The sequence below is a fragment of the Grus americana genome, chromosome 1 (genome assembly GCF_028858705.1).
Source record: "Grus americana isolate bGruAme1 chromosome 1, bGruAme1.mat, whole genome shotgun sequence".
NCBI lineage: Eukaryota > Metazoa > Chordata > Aves > Gruiformes > Gruidae > Grus > Grus americana.
The window spans coordinates 127,387,475-127,410,013 of record NC_072852.1 but is presented as its reverse complement, the minus strand read 5'-3'; the positions used below and the strand labels follow the sequence as shown (position 1 = coordinate 127,410,013).

The window sequence follows — 22,539 nt, the reverse complement described above, 5'->3', positions numbered from 1 at the left end:
GGAAGAGAAAGAAGTAGAAAAGGAGAACTGGAGAAACAGAAAATCAAACAGGGAAAACAGAGGAGCTAAATTCAAAAGTGTTTGTCTTCAGAGGGTTTGTCATTCTATGTATGTAAACCACAAAATATTAATAAAGCACAGGGTGTATGAGACACCAGGTTTCTCTGAGATTTCATGTAAACCAGTGTTGATCAACTATTCTTAAGTGTTTATTCAAACCATCTTTAGGCATGAAGCCAAGACACTCTGACACCTAACAAGTAGGTACTTGCATTTTAAAGTGACTAAATTAGGTGTCAACCCTTCTTAGAAAAGGCTTTTTATTCTTATAGGATAGAGCTAGGTGCTCCTGAACACTCAGAGTGTCTTAGTGTACCTATTTTATTGACTGCATCTTGAATTTTGAAGGGCAATTCAGTGCTCCTGCATACTGAGCATGAAGTGGAAAGTCACCGAAAATCAATATAGACGACACACTAAGCACAAAGGTTCATCTTAAAAATGACTGACTCAGGACTTCAGAGAACATTAGGTCTTCCTCTGAGACTTTTACAGAATAACTTAGTGATTAAAGTCCAGAAGAAGACAACTGGTGTGTCTCGGAGTCTTGGAGACTTGCCTCAGGGAAACCGAATGAACACTTGCCGTTTCCCAGATGAGTGCATTAACTACTGGGCAAGAGACAAGACTTCCATGGAGTAATTCTTTTTCACTTCTATTGAAGATAAGCTCACTGTGCAGAAAGCTATGCAAGATTTATGGCAGCAGACACAAGAAGAGTAAAAGCAAGCTTAAGTTTTGCAGCCCTGTTTTAGAAAACCTGAATAAAGTGCTTATATTGTAGTGAGCAGGAAATTAATGTTCACAACTGGTGAACTTTGCACTGAACTGAACACAGCAGCGCATAAAGTATGACATACAGACACTTAGAGATTTGTCTAGTCAATCCCAATGTGGCTTAGGCAGGCAATTGCCTTCCCCAACGAGGAACTGCCCCTGAATACGAGCCTCTGTTCAGACTTCTGGAGCTCTTCTTACAGAGAGGGACAAAAAGGAATTTCTGATTACTGATTTCAGGCACCAGATGATATTACATTGTCCTGTAGAGCACGCAATCTGAATATCTGAGTATCAGATACTCTAATCAGGAAACAGGCAGTCTGATACTGTGCCTAGGTGAAAAGACATGCCACCTTCTGCTCCACTGATTTGCTCAAAATGAAATCAAGGTAGCTACAATGCCAGAGATTACTACTGGTTTTAGCCTTTAAGTCTACAGTACTAATTAGTTATCCAATATAATTTCAGCATAACTATTTTTTGTATAGACGGTGTTTTAGGAAGACAAAAAGGCATTCATGCCCTCAAAAATTATGTGTGAGCTCCCATACTGTAACAGAGCTTCCGTGAAGGTAAGTGATGCAGACAGAAGACTATCCCACACAAAGCTTTTTTTTTTTTTAATCATCTACAAGTATGGAATCAGATTTTTAGAAAGAAAGAGATTCATTGATTTCTACAGGATAATTGCATTCCTATATTCAGGTCCATCAGAATGAAACCACTTATGAAATGAGAGACAGAGCAAATTAAAATGAGAAATTATTATCAGCAGAAATAACAAAAAAGTAAGTTTAGAGAGTGTTTGAAAAAAAAATAAATCACCAAACCGCATTTTAACGAATGATCAGTGATTTAAGTAGTTATCAAAAGCTAATGACATAGTCATTATATTTTAGTTCTTTTCTTATTAGGTCCCCAAACGCAGTTCTCCTAATACCTGCATAGATACTTGCACCAACACCAAGAAGGTGTAGGCACATCAACGGCAGAGTAACAGCAGGATTCTAAAAAGCCAGTTGTTAATGTTATAAATACTGAATGCAGCTGAAAGATATACACAAAGGCCTTTTAGACTATAATAAAGTCTTCCTTAAGATAAAGCCTCATTCTTAACATTACAAGCAAACGCTTGTAATTGAAAGTTCCTGGACCTCTGTTCAGTCAGATCTACTCAAGGAACCCAGGCATAAGCAGGGTGAAAAAATGGACTGACAGCCAGAGATGCTCACTGTGCCTGGGATGGTGGTGTAAGGCATAGCCACCGTAAATGGCTGCCAGTGTTAGTCTTCAGGCTGCTACAGCAATAGACTTAATCAGATAGTTTCATTCAGCAACAGTTACATGAGCCAGTGAAAATTTTGGAAAGAAGTATCTGGAGCTCTTTACTGCTTAATTTGGAAAGCATATATTGTCTCAGACTACGCTTTTAGAAGTATTTTGCCTTATTTTATTTTAAGCCTTTAATGCAACTACAAAAAAAAAAAAAAAAAAAAAAAAAAAAGACCTGACTTGTACTAATATCTTGTAAATCCCTGTTGTCTCTTACTAAACAGAACATACCCATTTATCTCTTGAAAAACTCAACTCTAACTGATAATTTGGAGCAGTCAGCCACCTTGCAGGACAGCCCCCTTTAGGAGAGAGGTATAGAAGTAGGAGAAAAGAGATCAGGAGGCTTACCACATTGTAAAAATAAGTACTGCTTTAAAACCAGTAGTGGCAAGAACTAGACCTTTAAGATAGGTCTTGGCTTGCATGTCTTCCTTACAAGCCAAGACCTTACAAGCCAAGTACACAGAACCACCAGAGAACTCTGAATCTCTAAAGGTAGAGTTTTATACAGCATCGACTAGAACAAGACAACTTCTGAGAAAGGGTGAAAACTCAAAGCAACTGGGGGAACAACATGAAAGGATTTGAAAACAAAGGCTACCCTCTCCAGCTGTGTCCTTTCGATGCAAATCCATACTTTCCATCCAGCAACTGTCAGAGGCTTTCAATAAACACACTCATTTCCCTCCTCTAAGTCCCCATAGGAAAATCTCCTTCTCTCTCTAGGACAACCTCAAAGGCTTGCTCTTCTCAAAAGTTTCCAACCCTGTACTCCTTGAGACTATCTACTTAGTATATACACTGAAATTCCAGAAAAGGATCCAAACTGAGCATATTCTGTTGTACGGTGAAAAGCTCAGACCCTCGCCCTCCACAAGAGGATTCAGTCGGACACCAAACACAGCACCTAGGTCAAAGCGAACAGTCAGGTGTTTAAAAGAATGCTGAAAAACCCACAGAGGAAGCAGCTAAAAACCTCACATGATAGATAGACCATTCTCAAGCCCTGTTACAGCCGTCTGTTACAAGCTCACTGAAGTAACGAAAAGTTAGTCTTCCTACCTGTGACTGTGGAGGAGCGCGTTGAAAGCCAATCCATCAGACCAGCTACTGGTGAAATTGATAACATTGACCTGTGGGTAATTACGAGTCGATTGGCGGACCCAGCTCAGCAGAATCTTTTCACTGTTTGTCTGCTGCAGTCCAGCCATGATGTTTTTCATTACATCTTTGACCTGCAATAAGAAACAGAATTTCATCAATGATAGCACTTACTTATTAAAAGCTGACATTTTACCCCCAAAAACTTCCATTGCCTACATGTAAGCCCTAAAGAAAAACCTTCTAAGTAATTACAGAACATACTTGGTGTCACAGTGTAATGACAGCAGTCAACTCTGAAGGCTTAAAAACAACCGATATTGACTTGGCGGTCACCATTGCTGATGCATTCAGTATATTCGTCTCTGTGCCACATGAAGCGTTCCATGTATGAACAGAGATGGCACATTTGTTTGCACCACTTATGGGAACAGACTTCATTCAAACTAAGTATTTCTCCTTGTGGTTTTCTTTGCTCTGGAAATATATCTTTAGTTAATGTCATACATTATAGAAAAAGTTGATAAAACAATGAAAAGCATTCTTCTCTCCTTGACAGAGTTGAAATAAATACCAAGGCAAAATAAATGTGCTTAGTTCACAGTAGATAATGTTTCCGACTTAAATGTGCTAACTATATTTGCATACATGCACTTGGATGAAAAGTGAATTTCATTGCATGCATTAAAGGAGTATTGTCTATGTTTCATTTTTAATTTTTTTAATGAATAGTTAATATTCCTCTTTCATTAGAGAAAGCTCATAGACCTTTTTTTACAAAAGGCCATTAATTCTGAGGGCTTCTAAAAATATTAGCCTGGAGTTTGACATACAGGAGTTGACTTAGCAACTTCTTCACTAGTGAAAGAGCATCCAAAACTTCTATTAAGAAGTCTGTAATTTATTTTCCTGTAAAGTAATCTCTTTTAAATCATTGCTTTCTCCATATATCTTGTAAAAATATCGCTCTTTTAAAATACTCCCAGAGATATAATTTAACTGTAAAGTTGCTTATTGTTGCTTATTCACTTATGGAGTAATTTAATTTCATTATAATTCTCCACTTGAATTGCTCTGCAGCCAGTATCAGTCAAAGAACCACATTCAATGCAGAAGCTACTTTATCATAAAGGATTGACCACTTTGAAACTGTAAAAACCATAAGATAACATGCAGAAGCTGTAATCTCACAGAGTAATCAACAACAACAAAAGAATTACGATGATACTTTAGATAAAAAACAGATACCGTTTTATTGTTCAGTCTGTTAAGTTGCTTGTTAGTTTCACAGTAATTAATTCAACCATCCGAATAAGTGAAGATATGAATTACTAAAAGAATGTTTTGTTTTGACATCTCAGATGCATGCTACCCAAGGAGTACCAGTGCCTTTCAATTTTCCTTTTGAGACTTAGGTATAAAGTTAACTTTATACATTATTCTTTTCTGAGATGGGAGGAGAAATTGATCCTCTCTAAATTTCATGGGATACATTCCTGACTTTAGTCTAAGATTGCAATTTGCACCAATGAAAATGAATGTAAAATTCTGTTGGATAAGAATAGCATCATGTTATACTTGCCACCATTCCTACACCAGGAAGACACTACGCTACAGACAGTAAAGAGTTTAAGAAAATTAGGAAATACACTCTTTAGTTTCTCTTCATACATCTGAATAGGTATTTTGAGTTTCTTGTTAATATTTTCAGTGTCTTCATTATTGAGAGCTGCCAAAGCAGATTTACATAATTCAGCAAGAAGCTGAGAGATTTGCCTCCTGTATTTCCAGGCAAAACCCCTTTACTACTGTCAAAATATAAAATTTTGGTTTTCATGAATCCATGTGCTAAAAAAAAAGAAGAAAAGTTTCGAGATTAGCATCTATTGCACCAAGTTTAAACAACATGAAAGACTAGAAAGTATTGAAATTAAGGTAACGGTGAATTGTCCAAGCCAGGGTTTCATTGTTCATTTTGGATTTTTATCAGGTGCTTGTATTTACAAATGCAGATTTATCTGAATATTATAAGCAAACTGTAACATTTGAAAAATACAACATACATTCTTATAAAAGGAAAGCTGAATGAATGCAGAAAAACAAGATTTAGAAATATAAAGGTTCATTACATAAAGAAAAGATCAAGTGTTTGAGTTGACGTTAACAGAGAAAGGAGCAATAAGTATGAACAGAGGAAATTAGGCAAAAACAATAAAACAATGGTCTGTCAGGAAGGCAATTATTTAGAAGAACCCAGTGGATCCAGTGATAGTTTTGATTTACAGAGACAAAGCCAAAAACTTTGCATTTCTTTCTACTTCTGAGTAAACAAATACAAAATAGGTTCAAACTCATCTTGTTGAGTTTAATACACTGACAATGGATAGAGATTTACTCTCATTTTCCTGCATTTCTCTACAGCAGTGAAGATTGTTAAATTTATGGGGTTTTGTTGTGTCCTAGGGAATGGCAGGCATTTCAAATAACAAAGTAAAAGGGTCTGATCTCATCCTGAAGGCTGAGGTTGCTTCCTGTTCTGTGAGAAACGGTGGAAAACTCCAGTTCTACAACTGGAGCCACCTTGTCCTCCTGAGCACCCCGAGGGATGCTGCCATCCCTCTGACCCCACCCAGCATCTCGGCTGGACCACGCAGCACCGTGCCACACCATGCCATGCCACGCCGTGCCCCTGCGGGCCCAGCAGCTCGCTGCCCGTTGGGCCCTAAAGCAAGTTCAGCATCTGCGCAGAAAAGTGCTGACTGACACTGAGGTTAGAAGGAAGCTTTCTGAAAGCTTCTGGGTTAAGATGTACTGTTCAGAAGCAGTAGTACATAGAGATGTGTTCACGTCAGCCTAAAGAGCTTTTGGATGGATAAGCTCCCTCAGCATCCAGGCTAAAAAAACCACAGCCATTTCAAAGTGTCTCGTAGGCTCTGCCTCTTGCTGTCAAATGATGAGTTGAGCTCTGATTCTCATTTCTTTGTTACCTCTCCTTTCTAATGCAGTATATCCTGGCAGCAAACAAAGCTTTAAGGCATAGGAAGCTCCAACTTCCGGAGAATTGAGATACTCGCTCTTCCCGAGTAATGGACCTATACTATGTCAATAAGTAACGATTCAATTTTGAATAGAAGGAGGGAAAAGGGCACCACTAAGATGACTTCCAAAACATCAAACAGCCAAACAGAAAGCTGTGAACAGAATGGGATCATTGCTATTCTCATCACCACAGTGCGAAGTGGCCAGAAGCAGTGCGCCCAGGTCCGGCCCATGGCGGCAGCAGACTTGTGATCTCCCCACGGCAGGACCACGTCTTGGCATCTATGTGTGCGTAGCTGGGTGCATGTAAGGTGACCAGGAACATAGCGCGATCTCAGGCTTGCGCTACATCTCCTCCACTTAAAACCAACACTCAGGCACGTAACATTTTATAAGACTGGCACTCGGCTTCAGGATGCCACCCCCAGGAGAGAGGGAGGGAGAAGGAGGGAATCTAGAAAAGTTATTCTCAAGGGTTTTTTCATTTTTCTCAATCAATAAGGGACCTTACAGCTCCCTGACAGAATCACCTAGTGTTTTTTACTTGCTATATTTCAGGTATTCTGACTGCATAGATTACTTTTTTATAGCTAGAATCCACTAAAGTCTTTCAAAGCACATTTTAAAGATCTCTTTTAAGAACATTTTCATAGATGTTCAAGACACCTATCAAAGTATAGGATGTTCTTTTCTCATTGATCCAAGGTGGATTGACAGAACTGTTAGGATTTCGTTTCCACCATTATAATTCAAAATAAAATAAACTGTAATTCCAATAAAATACTTGTTCTGCAACAAGTGTACAACGTGCTTGATGCTTTTAATAGGTCTCCAAATGAGGTTGACTGTTGGTTGAAATGCACATCTCTCTGAAATATTTGTCTCATGTATGTACCTATTGTTTTGCTCTTTTTTCTGAAGAAAGTTGGGATTTTGGCTGTGACTCTTACCAAATATTTTTGCTAGGCTTTTTTTTTTCTTATGCTCTACATCAAAATAAGCCTGCTCTTAAAACAAAACAACTTGCGCACTGCAATATAGAATGTCTTTTTTCCATTCTTAAGAGTCTTTGTCAAATGTAACAGATCAGAAATTTATTGTTTTGGTTTTGCTTAAATGCTAATGGTCCTGTGAGGCTGGGATCACAGAACTGTGAGAAAGAGGGCAGCACCTTCAAGGAAATAGAAACTCTGATAGATTTCAGCACCATAAAGAGCTTCAGCAGAAGGTGCTCAACTCAGAACAGTGGTTCAATTTCAGTGAAACTTTTAATAATAATCAGAAAAAACAGGCTAAATAAGAAAGGACACAATCACCACAGGGGATATGGAAAACCACAAGATTTCTTCTGAATAGAAATGAGTGGCAAGAATGTGACAAATCTTGTCTGCTGCAATGACTCCACCACTGTCTCTTCTGAATGAGACTGCTGATACCCACTCAGACTGGTACTGCCTCATTGTTACTTTCATGCACCTTTCTTCTATCAGTTCTTTTTTTCTCTCCGCCCCCCCCCCCCCCATTTCACACACAGAGACTGACATTTTTATAAAAGATGGTCTTGTCGTCATATATAAGTAAAGTTCTGTCCTAATGTGGTCCTGGCTGCAGGAAGTGAAACTGGAAAAAATCATATTACCCTTTCTTGTGCAAAAAAATATCTGTCCGCGCAACTCATATCATGCAGGCAGATATACTTCCTCTAGGTGACTCTTCTCAGGAATGCAAGTTCTTGGAATCAGTAAGTTAAAGGATTGCACCTTCAAGCACAAACTGCACCAGTAGCATGCACTAAATCAACTAGCCTGTGTATTATTGTTTATTTTTTTTAATCCTCCCCCAGACTACAAATAAATATAGTAGTCTTGGTACGTTATCATACGTGGGTAGTTCAGCTGAAGTCACAGGTACCATTACAGCTGCTGTCACAGTTATCACCAGGCCTAAGATAAAACTTGAAATGAATCACCTATGTACTGCAAGCAAGCAGTACCCTAAGAGCACACGCCTGCTGTCAAAAACCTCACCAGACTATACCAGGGAACGTGTGTCTTCTCTCTGTGTGCAAGTATGCCTTAGGAGGAATGGCGGGAAAAGCTGAAAGAAAAATTAGTAAGTACACAGCTAATACTAAAGCACATCTTTAACGCTTTGCTTCAGGATGAAATAGGAACAAACCAAAAATGTGAATTTGAACATGAATAGTCATCTCAGTCCATAATTCATACAGATTAAAACACAGTGATTCAAAGATTATTGGTAGAAGGTGCACAGCTAGGTTTCATGTTCTATGTGTTCTTAGTAAGTATTTTAGAACAATGTTATGCAATTAAACTAGGAATATTGGAATGGGAGACAGAGAAAGAAGTTATTTAATTATTGGCAGCTTTTCTCTGTTGTTTTCACTACAACATATCCTGTAAAATTAGAAACAAATGTTCTCTACTTCCATGAATGATGCACTTGTGATTTTTGATAGGAGTGTTTAGGTTTTAATATAAAGTCTTTTAGGCTTTGTTTCTGTGTTGGGTTTGCGCCACAGTTTCCCACTATCTTTGCTTTTAATGCTACAAAAACCGTGTAGATTATTGCTTGGGGAACAGAGCCCACATAAATGGACAGACTGTTAGCCCAGATTCATACAAACACACAGACTCAAGGCATCTAGATGCTAGCTCTTTTTGAATTTTTTATTTTACTGCTGTCTCAGAATTTTACTTAAGTGTCCTCACCTACCATGTTGTTTTTTACAAAATCTATATCATAATCCTGCCATTCTCTCTAAGGAGAACGGAAGCTAAATGAGCCACATCTGCTTCAATAAATTGTGAGAATAGCAGCTTTTTACTGTTCTAAAAATAATTCTTGGCAGGATGGGTCAGTAGTAAAAAGCAACAAATGTGATTATTTCATTAAAGTATGGAAGTTACTCTCTCTAAGCTACTAAAAAGAAAAGTGACTATGAAAACTATATATACACTTTGGCTTTGTCTATCCATTTTTCTTACTATGACTGTATTATACATTGTCTTGCAACATTTGACTATGAAATTAGAGTCAAAAGAGCTGCTGCTAATGCTCTAAAACCTATTTTATCTTAAGGTTCTTAATATCCTACATAATATGTAAACAGACTGCCATAAAACTTGCTGATTTAGGACATTGTTTGCAATGTCTATGCTTACTTTGTAGGTTGTGGGTGAATAATAATGGCAAAAAGATCAGTGGAATAAAGGTAGCTAATAATAAAGCAGCAGTGCCACTCACCTGCCAGTGGAGGATTATATTCCAGATCAAACCAAGGGTCAGCTTATGATTTCCATCCACGATGTCTGAGCTCCCAATATTTACCAAATCAACCTATTAAAGAAACAAACAAAAAAAAATTGTATAAGATTAAGAGCAAGCATAAGAGGTCAGTGTTATTTTCATACATTTGGTGTTAAACTTTCTTTGCGGTGAGGGAGAGGGAGGGATGGCCTAAGGTAAATCTCTGATTGGGTTTCTCTTGTTTAGTAAACATCCAACTCATGTTTTATAAATGGCACAATTAATGTGCTGGCAAAAAGCAAACAGTGATCTAGAGTTCCAATTACTCCAGTTACACCATGTTGTAAAAACACAGAGTTAAAAGTAATAGTTAATAATAACTCAAATTCTTTTATATTAAGCCTCTACAATTACAAATCACAAAAACTGACACGTGACAGAAAAACTCCTGTATTATGCTCTATACTACCTTACATAACATACGTTGCTGAAAGCTGCACACACATCTAGACAGTGTAAGAATCTACAAATGCAAGATACCGTTCTACATATTTAGATTAAAGTAGAACTTATTTTGCCTTAATTAAATTCTACAATGTATAAGGCAAGGCAGGATGTGTTCTGGAATACAGAGAAACCAATGATTGTGATCTAAGCAAGTTTTTTCCATATTAGTTTGTCCAGTAATTTTGTTTTCCACAGTTATATTATGCATTTGTAACTTCATAATGCATCGACATTTATCATCCTGGAATATTCTTTCCTCCACATGTGAAATGATCCTTCACCCTCCCCCACTTTTTATGCTATCTGAATAAGAAAGCCAAACTCAAGGATGCGAGTGAAAGACAGTACAAGATAAGATCCCCACTTTTGGATGGAAACTATGACTCTAAAATTTGCATCCTCACTTTTTCACAGATATAGTTTTTCATGGTGAGAGCTGATATTTACATGGCAAATTATCCCATTCCTTCACAAGTTACAGTCTGCATATCATCTGCTGCACTTCTGAAGCTATTTGAAGTTACATCTGTGAAATGGCTAAAGGTTTTGCACACTCAAGCCTTTTTTCTTTTATTTCATTTCATCTATGTATAGGTCATTTTCACTAATCCCATACAAAGAAAATATTTTGTCAAGAACTCTAAAACTCTCTAAGAACTCTTTTCTTAGAACTTGGACTTTATATCCTAAATTTCAAATGGGGTCCAGGTAGCAAGTGACCCACTACAAAGCTTATTACAGTATCACCTACATGTTCTACAGGCCAAATCCTCCATCTCATTTTGGAAACGGACACCTGAATACGCGGAGCTCACATCTGTTTTACTGAAACAGAGGATCACTTCCCAGCTCGCCTCAGCATTCCCTGAGGCTCTATTGGGACAACCCCTCACTCAAAAATAATCTGTAAAATGGATTGACTGGAAGCAGCAGCATTTTTCAACCCACCCAGATGACTGCAGAACCTCAGAGCAAGGGTGGCACATACCAGCCGAAGAATCTAGATTAGTCACAGGCTTTAAATAGCTTTAGAACCATTGATTTTGCATTCCTGAAGTCCCATAGAAATTGCTCTTGAGGTGATTTTGAAGGTTGAGGAAACTATTTCAGAGGCAGATCTTTTGACTTCATACTAATTTGATATAGCATATAAACACACTATACTGATTTTTATTTTGTCTATAGCTTATAAGGTGTTCATTACATGAATATGATATCCACTGGATGACCACTTCACTTTCTAAAAGAACGCTTTTTCTTCTATATTCTTCAATTGGAATACTCTTTTTTTTCCTTCTATATTTGAAAAGGACTATTGTTGTGTTCCAGAAACTGAATGAACAGCACATTAAAGGATTTATCTGATACGTAGTGAATAAATACTTTTAAAAGCATTTACTATGAAAATTTGTAACCACATTCCAGGTATACAACAAAAACCTTCTTGTGTACTGTGAAATAATGTATGGCTGATTTTTTTCAGCAATGTCAAATATTGCAGATTTTGAAGAATTAGAAGCTTTGTCTTCTATTAATTTACATTAAATTCCACTTAAAAAAAAAAAAAAGAAAAATCAAGCTGGAGGTCTTTATGCCAGTATTATAAGGTCACTTTCATTTATGCACAAATCTTCAGATGGATAAGCATTAACTTAGATTTATAAAATCAATAACTTTATTCAGCAGCTGAACTCAAGCATGTTTAGTGACCTACTGCAGCTATCAAGAAATCCAATATAATATGCGGCACAGAATACATTATCACTGTTCCATCACATCTTACTGTTAAGTTTAAGCAAATGTTATAGTTTATTTGAATTTATTCTTGAGGAGGAGATATGATATAATTAGTTGGCCACTGAAAATGTCTGCTAAAGTTATTGGTCCATTAGAATGCCTGCATAAGGAAGATACGAGAATATTTACTCAAAAATGATGCACAGAATACTGGCTTGAAAGTCAATCTTGACAAAGCAGAATGGAAAGTGGTTTTGATATGTTTCAGTTCCTTAATGTTATGAACCATGAGGGACAGACATCAATGAAAATTTACCAAAAAGATTTCTGGTAGGAAAGGCCTGAGTTTTTCAGACTTGATAATCATCAGACCTTGTGAGTAGATATTTTAATAGGTAGAACCTTCTAACTAGCTATGGATGACTTCTTGTAATTAACCTTTTAAAATGTATTTTAAACACCATGCATTACCATAAAATTATGCATGTTGATCAGTCTTCAGATAGCATCTGTTATAGATATAATATTCAGACATTTGCCGGCAGCAGTTATTAAACTCTTTGAAATACATTCCATCCTGGTGCGGAATGACAAAGTATCCAAGTCACGTTAATAAAACTGCCTGGACTCCAGTAATTGTATACTATAGGCCAGAGTTGGATCCAACACTTACAAAGCATTAAGTATGCTATCTATAGGATGTTCTGACCCTGTCTGGCTGATTACTTACGTTATTTCTCTGCAAAACCTGCAGTGCTTTGTTGACATTGTTCAGAGCATGAACTCTTGTGGAGCCCTTTTCTTTTGCCTACAAAGGAAATAAAACAATTTTGACTGCCCAAAATCAGAAACGAGAACACACTATATGTAATCCAAATCTTATACCCATAGTTTTCTATTTCATAATTTTATGACAACAGTAAGAAAATTACCATACATTGTGTATACACAGCTTCCCAATATGAAATAAAGGCAATTTTGAAACAAACTGGACCACAGTTGGAAGGTAATTTGATATCTTGACATTTTTCAGTGAATGAATCTTTGAAATTTATATAGAATCAGATGATTCTAGATTGTTTTTATGATGATTAATCTTCTTTTCCATGCACAATTTAGGAACATTACTATGACAACCAAACAGATAAGCATCAGTTTGTTTAATATGTATTTACAAACAGATTCTCTCTGGATTCTATTTCTCAAAATTCTAGCCTGCTTCATTACTCTTTTATGAGAAATTTTCAAAGAAAGATCCCAAGCTCACAAAGTCCAAGCAGGAACACAAGAGAGGATATTCAAAAATATGCGTGATGTGTTGCTTTAGAATTTCCAGGTTAATAAGAACTCTGAAAAGAGTTCTCTCTTTTCAGACATGTACAACTCCAATATCCGGACTGTAAGTATGAAGTTTATTAGCAAAACATTCGAATTCTACACATTAAATTCTATCCCTTGTATTTAGCACAAACATCTAGTGATAAACAATTTCTGAATTGCAGCTAAAATCTAAATATCTAAATGAACCCTGCCTCAGCCTTATTTCTCTTTGCCATGCTTCCTTAATAAGTGCATACAACGACGTAGAACATTTTCATTTCAAATATTTGCCTAGCAAAGGGTCACTGTCTAATATAGTTCTCAGTCTCAATGTTTCCTCAATTTCAAATGAAGGTCAAAAATATTCAGACCCCTAAAAAATAGTTTCCACAGGCCCTTATCAACAGCAGAAATTAATGAACAACACCTACTACAATTATCACAACATCAAGACTTCAATACACAGTGAACAGTTTAATATACACATACAATTTTTTGGCCTGTAAGGCATTCCAGGAGCTCCAGAAGTCTTCGTCCATCTCGAAAATCATTAAAAAGATCTTCAATGTAACGTCTTCCAAACTGAAATGAAACAATGGCTTTAGTTAGTTCAAACACCAAAAAAGGAAGAATCAAATTGCTAAAGTAAGACCAGCTGTAAAAGACGTTGTCTTGCAAAATGGTGTATTCCACCTGTGTAAATACACTGTGCTAATTAAATAAAAATATGAAAGGTATGACACATAGTAAAGGAGGAAAATATCTTACGACTAAACAAACAGGGTTCTTTCACATATATCGGTTTTTAACAGGGTTTTATTGCATATGAGAGATTGGTGTGTACCTTATTTCAAGTACTTTTCTTATGGTAAGGAATGTACATACTTTAATTCCTCTTAAAATTATAAAAATTGATATCATTTCTGAGAAACTACTGCAGATCCAATAATTTATAATTTGTGCATGTACCATTAATCCAAACAATTAAGCCAGAGCTAAATACTAATGAATCTAGAACACAAACTGGACTTGGTAATTAAGGTGCAATACAGGAGAAAAATAGGAAAAATAATTTGCAAATGAAAAAAAAAAAACCCCAAACCCCAAAACCCACTAAAAAAACCCCAAACACCTAGAAAGAGATACCAAGTGGCTAGTAGGCACTCTTTCACGTGGCAGAAACAAACTTGGAATTACACAAAGAGAGATAAGCCTCAGGCTTATTATAGTGAGGATCTAAGAAACATATCTATGCTAAGAGGACATGGAATTGTACTGAATCAGGGCCTCACTACCATAAGTGGCTAAAACACAATTCACATTTTGTAATAGCATCAGCAAAAGACAAAAGGAAATACTAGGGACTTTCCCTCATGTGAAAATGGTAAAAGATGATTTACTCTTTCTAAAATTGAAGCCAAGTTTCTGATCTGATGCTTTGAATAACACATTAAATTTTAATATAGAAATATGATTTTGTATAGTTTAGTCACTGTGCAACTTTTATGTGCACCTATAAATTTTGACATATTTTTGTATGTATGAGAGCTATTGAGAACCACAATAAAAACCAGTGATTATTTTGTGCAGTGTCAAGTAGATTCACATGTCCGTGTTATTTCTAATTTGAGAAGTTTCACAGATGCTTTGATTGATTTGAGAGGAAGCATCTGTATTTTAATTTGCTAGAATTGACACCGTGCTGACCTACATTGCACAGCTTCCGCTTTTCCACAGAGCAACGTAGAATTGGGAATCCATATCACACAGAAAACAGCAGTGTTGTTCTGGTACTCACTGCAACACTCATTAGAGCTAGCTGGGAATTTTATGAAAAACTTATTTTGTCAGAAAATATCACTTCCTTTGGAAGGTTTCTTAAACAGAGGACAGAATTAAGGAGAGTTTCCAGTGCTAGATTATTTTTTTCCTTGATTAATAAATATTTACTTGTACAGCACAAACTTTAGTCCTATTGGTTACTCTGGCATGACTCTTTCCCTCTTCCTTTCTCTCTGACTGCTCTTCTGATGCAGTTGCTCCTTTCAATCCCTCCATTTTTTAGTAATGTCTTGTTTCTGTTTCATGGAACAAACAAATCCAAAAGATCAAAAATTTTCTACAGCTGTAGGAATCCTTGTTTCTAGCCAGCTTTCACAACCTGCACACTCATTCCAACTAAGGGCTAATTTCTAATGCTGGCATTTGACTACCTAAAACATCTGAAGACCAGTACTGAATAGATTCATATATGATTTACTTACCCTGTTCATCCTCTTGAATTATCTGTTTAAATAATAATTTTCAGCAATTCTATTTCCTGCCTTGCATTTAGTATGAGAAATAGTTTTGGCAAAATGTTTTAAATTATGGTATGAAAAATCATGTGTTATTATGCAAGTCAAGTCATGCACAGTATTCCCGAAGTTGTCTATTACTTACACCATACAGCACAAACTTAAAATTAAAACATATAACTAAATCGGAGAGACTTTATTTTGTTCCCTAATCTTGCAGAAAAAAAAAGTCATTTTTGCAGAGAGGAAGCACAAGACCTATGTACTTCTAAGAGAACATTTTAGCATTCTTTAGAAAGTTGATCAACAGATCCTTCTGTAACACTCTGAAAGAGCTGTGCTCATAATGTTACTGAATCACTCCAGAAATACGAGCAGAATGACATTTTGGTAATAGAATGTAATTATATTGCTTTGTATCATAAGGGGAAAATAGAACTAGCCTTCATAACTGCCTGTGTGTCTGTCTGTCTTCCTTTTTGTAGCATTTAAGCTATTCATAAAGTTTAGGTTGAAGTCCATCTAGGACAGCAGAAAATTCTGCTTGACAAAATAATATGGGAGGTTTTTTGCTAAAGCTTTCAGAGAGAAAATAAAGACACAGCATGGTAGCATCCCCAGCAGGACATAGTAATTATAACTGTATTGCAAGTAAACCTTAAGACAAAAGTTAGCATTGATTTTTTTAGCGTCTTCGAAGTATACCTTTCATTAATCAGCAGCTAAGAATACCTTAAGACACACTATGCTGCTGCCACACATCTCATCCTTAACCTGATGAAGGTTGCTATTTTTCTGGCGCCAGGGTAATTGAGTCTTCTTTCTCAAATAGGTTGAATGTCTTCACTGGATCAACATTGCAGGAAGTCTTCAGAAACAAAGGGCTCAAAGATGCATCAAATAAGTTCATTGTGTCATTGAAAATTGTCTGTTAAGTTGTATGAAGCTTTGAAAACAATGAAAAAACAACCATGGCTGGTCAATGGCTTGCCAAAACAAAAGCCTACTCATTTATGATAGATTCTTGTTGAAAATAACCTTGTTTAAAACATTTTTTAGATCGTGACATATAGCCATCGCCCTTTACCTACAGATGAATGAAAATGTTCAGAAGAATCTCCTGTGCTGTTTGTATGCATGCTCATTTGTTACTCTATATTACAAACTTATCCAAAACCTAATTTTTAAAAAATACCCAAAGCAGAGGCATACTGGATTGTTGCTTCACACTTAGGTTTTCTTCTTAAAAACCACAATGATAGAAGAGATGGAGGAAATGAGAGAGAGTAGAGGACAGAGGAAGAATTGCACGTACCGCCAGCGAAGAACAAGGTGACTTTTCATCAGTGTGGTACTAATTTCCCAACTGGTAGTTTGACTCGCAGCAATATGAAACTAGAGACAATTGTATGATCTTAATCAATATATAAGCTATCTATAATATCAGTCAAGTAGAACAGCAAAGTAATTATCATCTCTCCCTTACTTGCTTATTTCAGGGAGACAAACAATTAATGGAGGTATTTGGGGGACTGGAGGCAGGGATGAAAAGGACAATGAGAAAAAAATATATACAGAACAAAGAAAAAGAACAAATAACTGTAGAACTGATTTTTTTAAAAAAAGCAAGAAGCAGAAATTACTTTCTAGAAGTAGGACTAACAAAAGAAAAAATCTAAGATGGGAATTTATTAGAATCTTCATGACTAGAAAAACTCTAGGGATTTCAGTATATGTCAGTTTTACGTTTTATTTTAAGCTACTGTCTTCATGTTAAATAAAGGTCAAAATTTTCATGGTTTAACTGATATGGCTGTTGGCTGCAACTGCTGATCTTTACGTAACATAAAGCGACCTGAAGGAAATCCAAGGGATTTATTTTAAAAGAAAGTCACAAAAACCTGTGATACACTAGGGAAGATACGATTCCTGTTTTATTATGGATGAAATTAAAATTCCAACTTAAATAAGGACTGAGGAGAGCTCTAGCTAGAATTCCCAAAATACATTCGTTGCATCTCATGAGGAATAAAACCCTTACGCTATCATGGGCAACTACACAAGCCTTAGTCTTAGAATTACAAGGTAATATAAAATTAACATATCAGGAAAACATGGGCACTTACAGTAGAGCCTTCCTCAGGTGTTATAAGGGAGTGAAGCATACTTAGAATATCCCATGTCCTAACTCAACTGCATGCACATATGTACACACATGTACATATTCTAGAATGGTCTCAGTATTTGACTGGAATAATATCTAAAGTGTATTAGTTTATTTTCCAAACTCAGATAGCAACTGAACCAATCTTATGCCAAAGAACCTAAAAAGACAAAAGCAGATGGAAAAGAAAGAAAAGAGAAAATCAGGAAACAGACTGAAAATAAATGTTGATAAATGAAGTTGCAATTTTTTTGGTGTGAATATAGTTAGAAATCTTAAAACATCTGTCCTGGTTTTGGCTGGGATAGAGTTCATTTTCTTCCTAGTAGCTGGTAAAGTGATGTGTTCTGGATTTAGGATGAGAAAAATGTTGATAACACACTGATGTTTTAGTTGTTGCTAAGTAGTGCTTATACTAAGTCAAGGACTTCTCAGCTTCTCATGCCCTGCCAACGAAAAGGCTGGAGGTGCACAAGAAGCTGGAACGGGGCACAGCCAGGACAGCTGACCCAAACTGGTGAAAGGGATATTCCATATCATATGACATCATGCTGAGTATATAAATGGGAACAGGTGGTTGGGCAGGGGATGGCTGCTCAGGGATGGGCTAGGCATCGGTCAGCAGGTGGTAAGCAATTGCATTGTGCATCACTTGTTTTGTACGTTGGGGGTTTTTTCCCTCTTCCTTTGCTGTCCCATTGTCTCAACCCATAAGTTTTACTTTTTTTTTCCTCAGTTCTCTCCCCCCATCCCACTGGGGGGTGGGGGGAGTGAGCTGTGTGGTGTTTAGCTGCCTGCTGGATGAAACCACAACAACATCAACTGCCATCCTATTAATGTCACTACTGTCTACTCTCATTGTCATTCCTGTGTTCTTTCCAAAGACTGTATACTAGATGTCATTCTCTCTATGTAAATTTAACAAATAAATTTTATCAAACAAGTAAATTATTTAATGAGCTCATTCATCACATACATTATGGAAGAAGTTAATATTGTGGGAAGTATTACATGAAAAGCCAGTATTCCATGAAAAGCTCTCTGTTCAGAGCTACATGCAAGCCAGTAATTATGAAAGTTATACAGAAAAGAACACCAAATAATTGAAAAATATCTTGTCTAGAGAAGGTACAAAGACATCTCTTAATGAACATTGCCTCTCCTATTGCCCAGTGCTCAAAACTTATGAGTCAAAGCTCAGAAAATTCTGATTGGCACAAAGCTGTTAGCAGACATTATGTTTTAGAATAAATTAGTATAGGCAAATCCTATACTAGGGGGAAATAGAGTGAAGAAAAAGGAAATAGGAAAGGGAAAGAGTTGGGAAGGGAGAGGAAAGGAAGGGAGGTGAAGGGGATTAAGAAAATGTCATAACTTAAATTTGCTTCCACAAGCATGAAGCCTAGAAATGTACTTCTATTTCCTGAGATTCTCAAACACTCAAAATTTCAAGCAATGAGTCCATAATAACAACTCCAGCAAAATACATGATAACAGAAGACTGTAATACAGCTATTATTTGAGGTTCTTTAACATGCATATATTTTTTTGTTTTATAAAAATGCCACATGGTAAGTACTTTTTGCCATTTTTTCTGAAAAATTACAGAGAGTAAAAACTTGGCTGAGGAAGAGATCCAAGAATTTTCATTTTCCTCTGCATACAAGTATGCATTTAGATTGCACTTTTCATTTGAGGGCAGACCAGATTGTAAGAACACTATTATAGTAAGACAAGTTGGATGTTATTTTACAGTATTATTGGCTTATTATTATCAGTTCATCTGGGAAATCTAGCAACTGAAACTATCAACAGATGGGGAGAGACAGAGAGTAAATAAAAAGAGAAATGGCACTGTAAAGACAGAGAATTCAAGGTGAGGCATGACACCAGACAGAAGATTTAAGGTTATATTAGCTGTAAATAGGGAGAGTCAGTTTACAATAAAACTAGTGGACGCAGAAGTCCTGCAGACTCCCGGGACAGGTAAATAACTGAGACCTTAGCTGGGAACAAGACCTGTGCCTCCACGAGGGGCAGGAACCCTGGATCGCAGAGCCTGGAAGGGAGCCGTAGTGCATGCCAGCTGTGCCCCCAGCATGGAACGAAGAGCCAGAGGTGCCCGGCAGTTTGGCCGGGACCTCAGGCTGCTGATTGATTAGTAAAAAAATGAAAACAGAAGATACAGCCCAGAAAAGCAGAAGGGCATAAGCCATGAGTCTTCACATAACTTTCAAGTAATTGTCTCAGGTTCAGTTTCTAAGTCTGTAAATTTTGCTGAACAGACGTCAGTAAGAAAGAAATAAAAACTTGGTTGGCCTACAGATGTTACCCTTAGTAAGACTTTCAAGAATCAGCCTTTTCTTGCAGTCAAAATATTTAATGCCTCACTCTGTGAAACAATAAAGAAAAGCCATTGAGCTAATCTCAACAGATCTTTTAAGTCGGTTTTAATAAAAGAGGGATTATTAATACTTGCTCTTGCTCAGCTAAATATATTAAAGTTTGAATTTCTCTCCCCGACATCCTCATTTATGGTTTGTTCAGTTCTGCTGGGAAGTTCCATGAAAGTGACTGACATTTTCTTTCATTGATGCAGGATTACTATTACAGCAGCAAAAGATATTGTCCCAGTCATGAGGGAAGAAAGGGGCACCGGGCATAGTTTAATTAGGCCATCGCTTTATTGACTCATGGGAAGCACTGAGCAATACCTTGAGCCGCGCAAGCCATCCTTTCTCCCTTCATCCTTTTCTCCTGTTGGAACACGAAGGCATCCATTCTGCTGCAGATGAAATTATACGCCGGCCACTTAGAAGTGAAACACTGCGCAAGTGGTTTGCCTCTCTACTGTCAGAGCTCCAATCTGTTTCCCAGCCTTTGTGGTGGACACCTTTTTTTGCAGTTTAACTGGAGCTTTCAAGGAATTATACAGAGCAGTAACTGATGAATGCCGGTATTATAAAAATAACTACTACTGACCAGCTGAGAGGAAGGTGTAAAACCCTTCTCTAAAGAGGCCACACTCTTCTCACTGGCAACAAACCAAATACTACTACGCATTTCAGCAAGGTAGCTGTCACCATGTCTGCCGCAGGCCCAGAACATCCAACTCTACCCTTAAAGAGGGATCTAGGGGCAGGTCTTACCAATTGTCTGAAGGCAGTTTGTATTTGTGGGAGAGGACATATACTCCCAGAGTAGGAGCTGGTTTCATACCCAGACCCTGATGTTCATGTAATGACACCAAACCCTCCTGGTAGTTCTGTTCTGTTCTTGTACAAGGATATTCTCCTCTCAGCACAAGGAGTAACTCTACTTTTTTAGTGTCATTGCAGAGAAGGATGCTCACACACCAAGTTTCTGAAGAATAACTTCCATTTTAAAATAAATCAGAAAATCTCACTGCAGTGGCAATATATATCCAGGACAGAAATACAGATGTAATGACAGACACAATTATGTTAGTATCACTGGTTTTCTTAGCTCTCAGAAATTTGTCTCTAAATTAAATGTAAATCAAAGAATAAGCAAATAAATTTGTCATAGCAAATCATACCTCATCCTTGGTTTGCCCTCATCTAGTGCTTACTGAAGAAGGACAGAGAGGTGTAGAAAGTTCTGACATCAGAAAAGTAGGAGAACTAATCAACAGGTGAAAAGCAGTCTTGCCATGGTCTGCAATTATTTTATAGGGTCTACAGATAATCTATATTATTTCCTCAGTACTCTTAATCGTACTCTTCTGAAGCCAGTACATAAGGCATTCTGAGACCCAATATGCAAAAATATTTTCTTTACAGAGTCTTCTAATCTACCTTTCCTTTGATGAATTCTACTGTAAGATTAATCATATGATAATTAAAGCATTGGAAGGAAGTTTCATCATGCATAACAGAACTTCCTAAAGTTATGTCGAAATGTTCCCCATCCTTGGGATCACTGAAATTCATGAAGCTGAATTATTTTTCTTTGCTAAGAAAGCAAAGAGACTCCATTATTTATTAATTAGACATGTGGCATTTTAAAAGTCTGTTTTCATATAACATTTCCTTATGAGGTTCATTCAATACAACTTGAATTCACGTTAATTAGACATTCTATCTTATCTATTAATGCCATTTGGAAATGAGATTTTGAAATGAATCACATCACTAACCAGATTATTTTTTCCAGATTCAGTGTATTATATTTTTCATAAGAAGGAAATTAGATTAAGAGCAGATATTAATTGTAATAGCGTGATAGTATTAAAAAACTGAAGATCTGTTTGGAACAACAGAATAAAACCTACTGACACAGTCTCCAATTAGAGCAGGAAAATATAATTATATCAAGAGTAGTTTTTTAATAGCACTACAATACTTAATATTTCAAAAAGGTATATAATTCATAATCTCAATTGCTAAAATGAAAATACATAATTTCAGTAATTTTATTTTTTAAAACATTAACTATTCCCATAGAAGGACATATCTTATAAACAATTGACATTGCACTGTGTGCAGAGCATAAACACGCAAGTCAAAGCTTGAATAATTTTTTATGCAAAATTGATGGGCCATTTCTAAGCTGGCAGAGATGGTATAGCCAACTCTGAATACCTGCACCTGAATGTGGTGGGTTTTAATGTAGTCAGGTATCTGTTAACAAAGAAATAAACAATAGTTTATTTCATATATGGTGCATATATTTCTTATATAAGCACATATGTCCCCTTCAAAATCTAAAAAAGTCAGTTTATTGCCTCTGTGACAGGATCAATGGAAAAATATTTTTTTAGTGAAAGGTTACCTCTGTTGCAATTCCAGCACAGCTTTATCTGAGATACAAATTAGGTGAAAAAAATTACCAAAGTGACTCACAGATGATGGGAACAAAGATTTGAGGATTATTCCACCCTTCACTTGAACCATGACAATTACACTG

General features: G+C 36.6%; 1 protein-coding gene across 7 annotated transcripts in view; it reads right to left on the bottom strand.

Moving 5' to 3' along the window:
- The window catches only part of DMD (dystrophin), a 1,313,294-nt gene that overhangs the window by 910,866 nt on the left and 379,889 nt on the right, over positions 1-22,539 (bottom strand). For all 7 annotated transcript variants that reach the window (XM_054840966.1, XM_054843533.1, XM_054803063.1 and 4 more), the window contains exons 3-6: positions 13,639-13,731; positions 12,560-12,637; positions 9,583-9,675; positions 3,238-3,410 (exon numbers count right to left, since the gene is read on the bottom strand). In XM_054840966.1, coding sequence (XP_054696941.1) covers positions 3,238-3,410; positions 9,583-9,675; positions 12,560-12,637; positions 13,639-13,731 — 437 coding nt within the window. The remainder of the gene's footprint in view (positions 1-3,237; positions 3,411-9,582; positions 9,676-12,559; positions 12,638-13,638; positions 13,732-22,539) is intronic.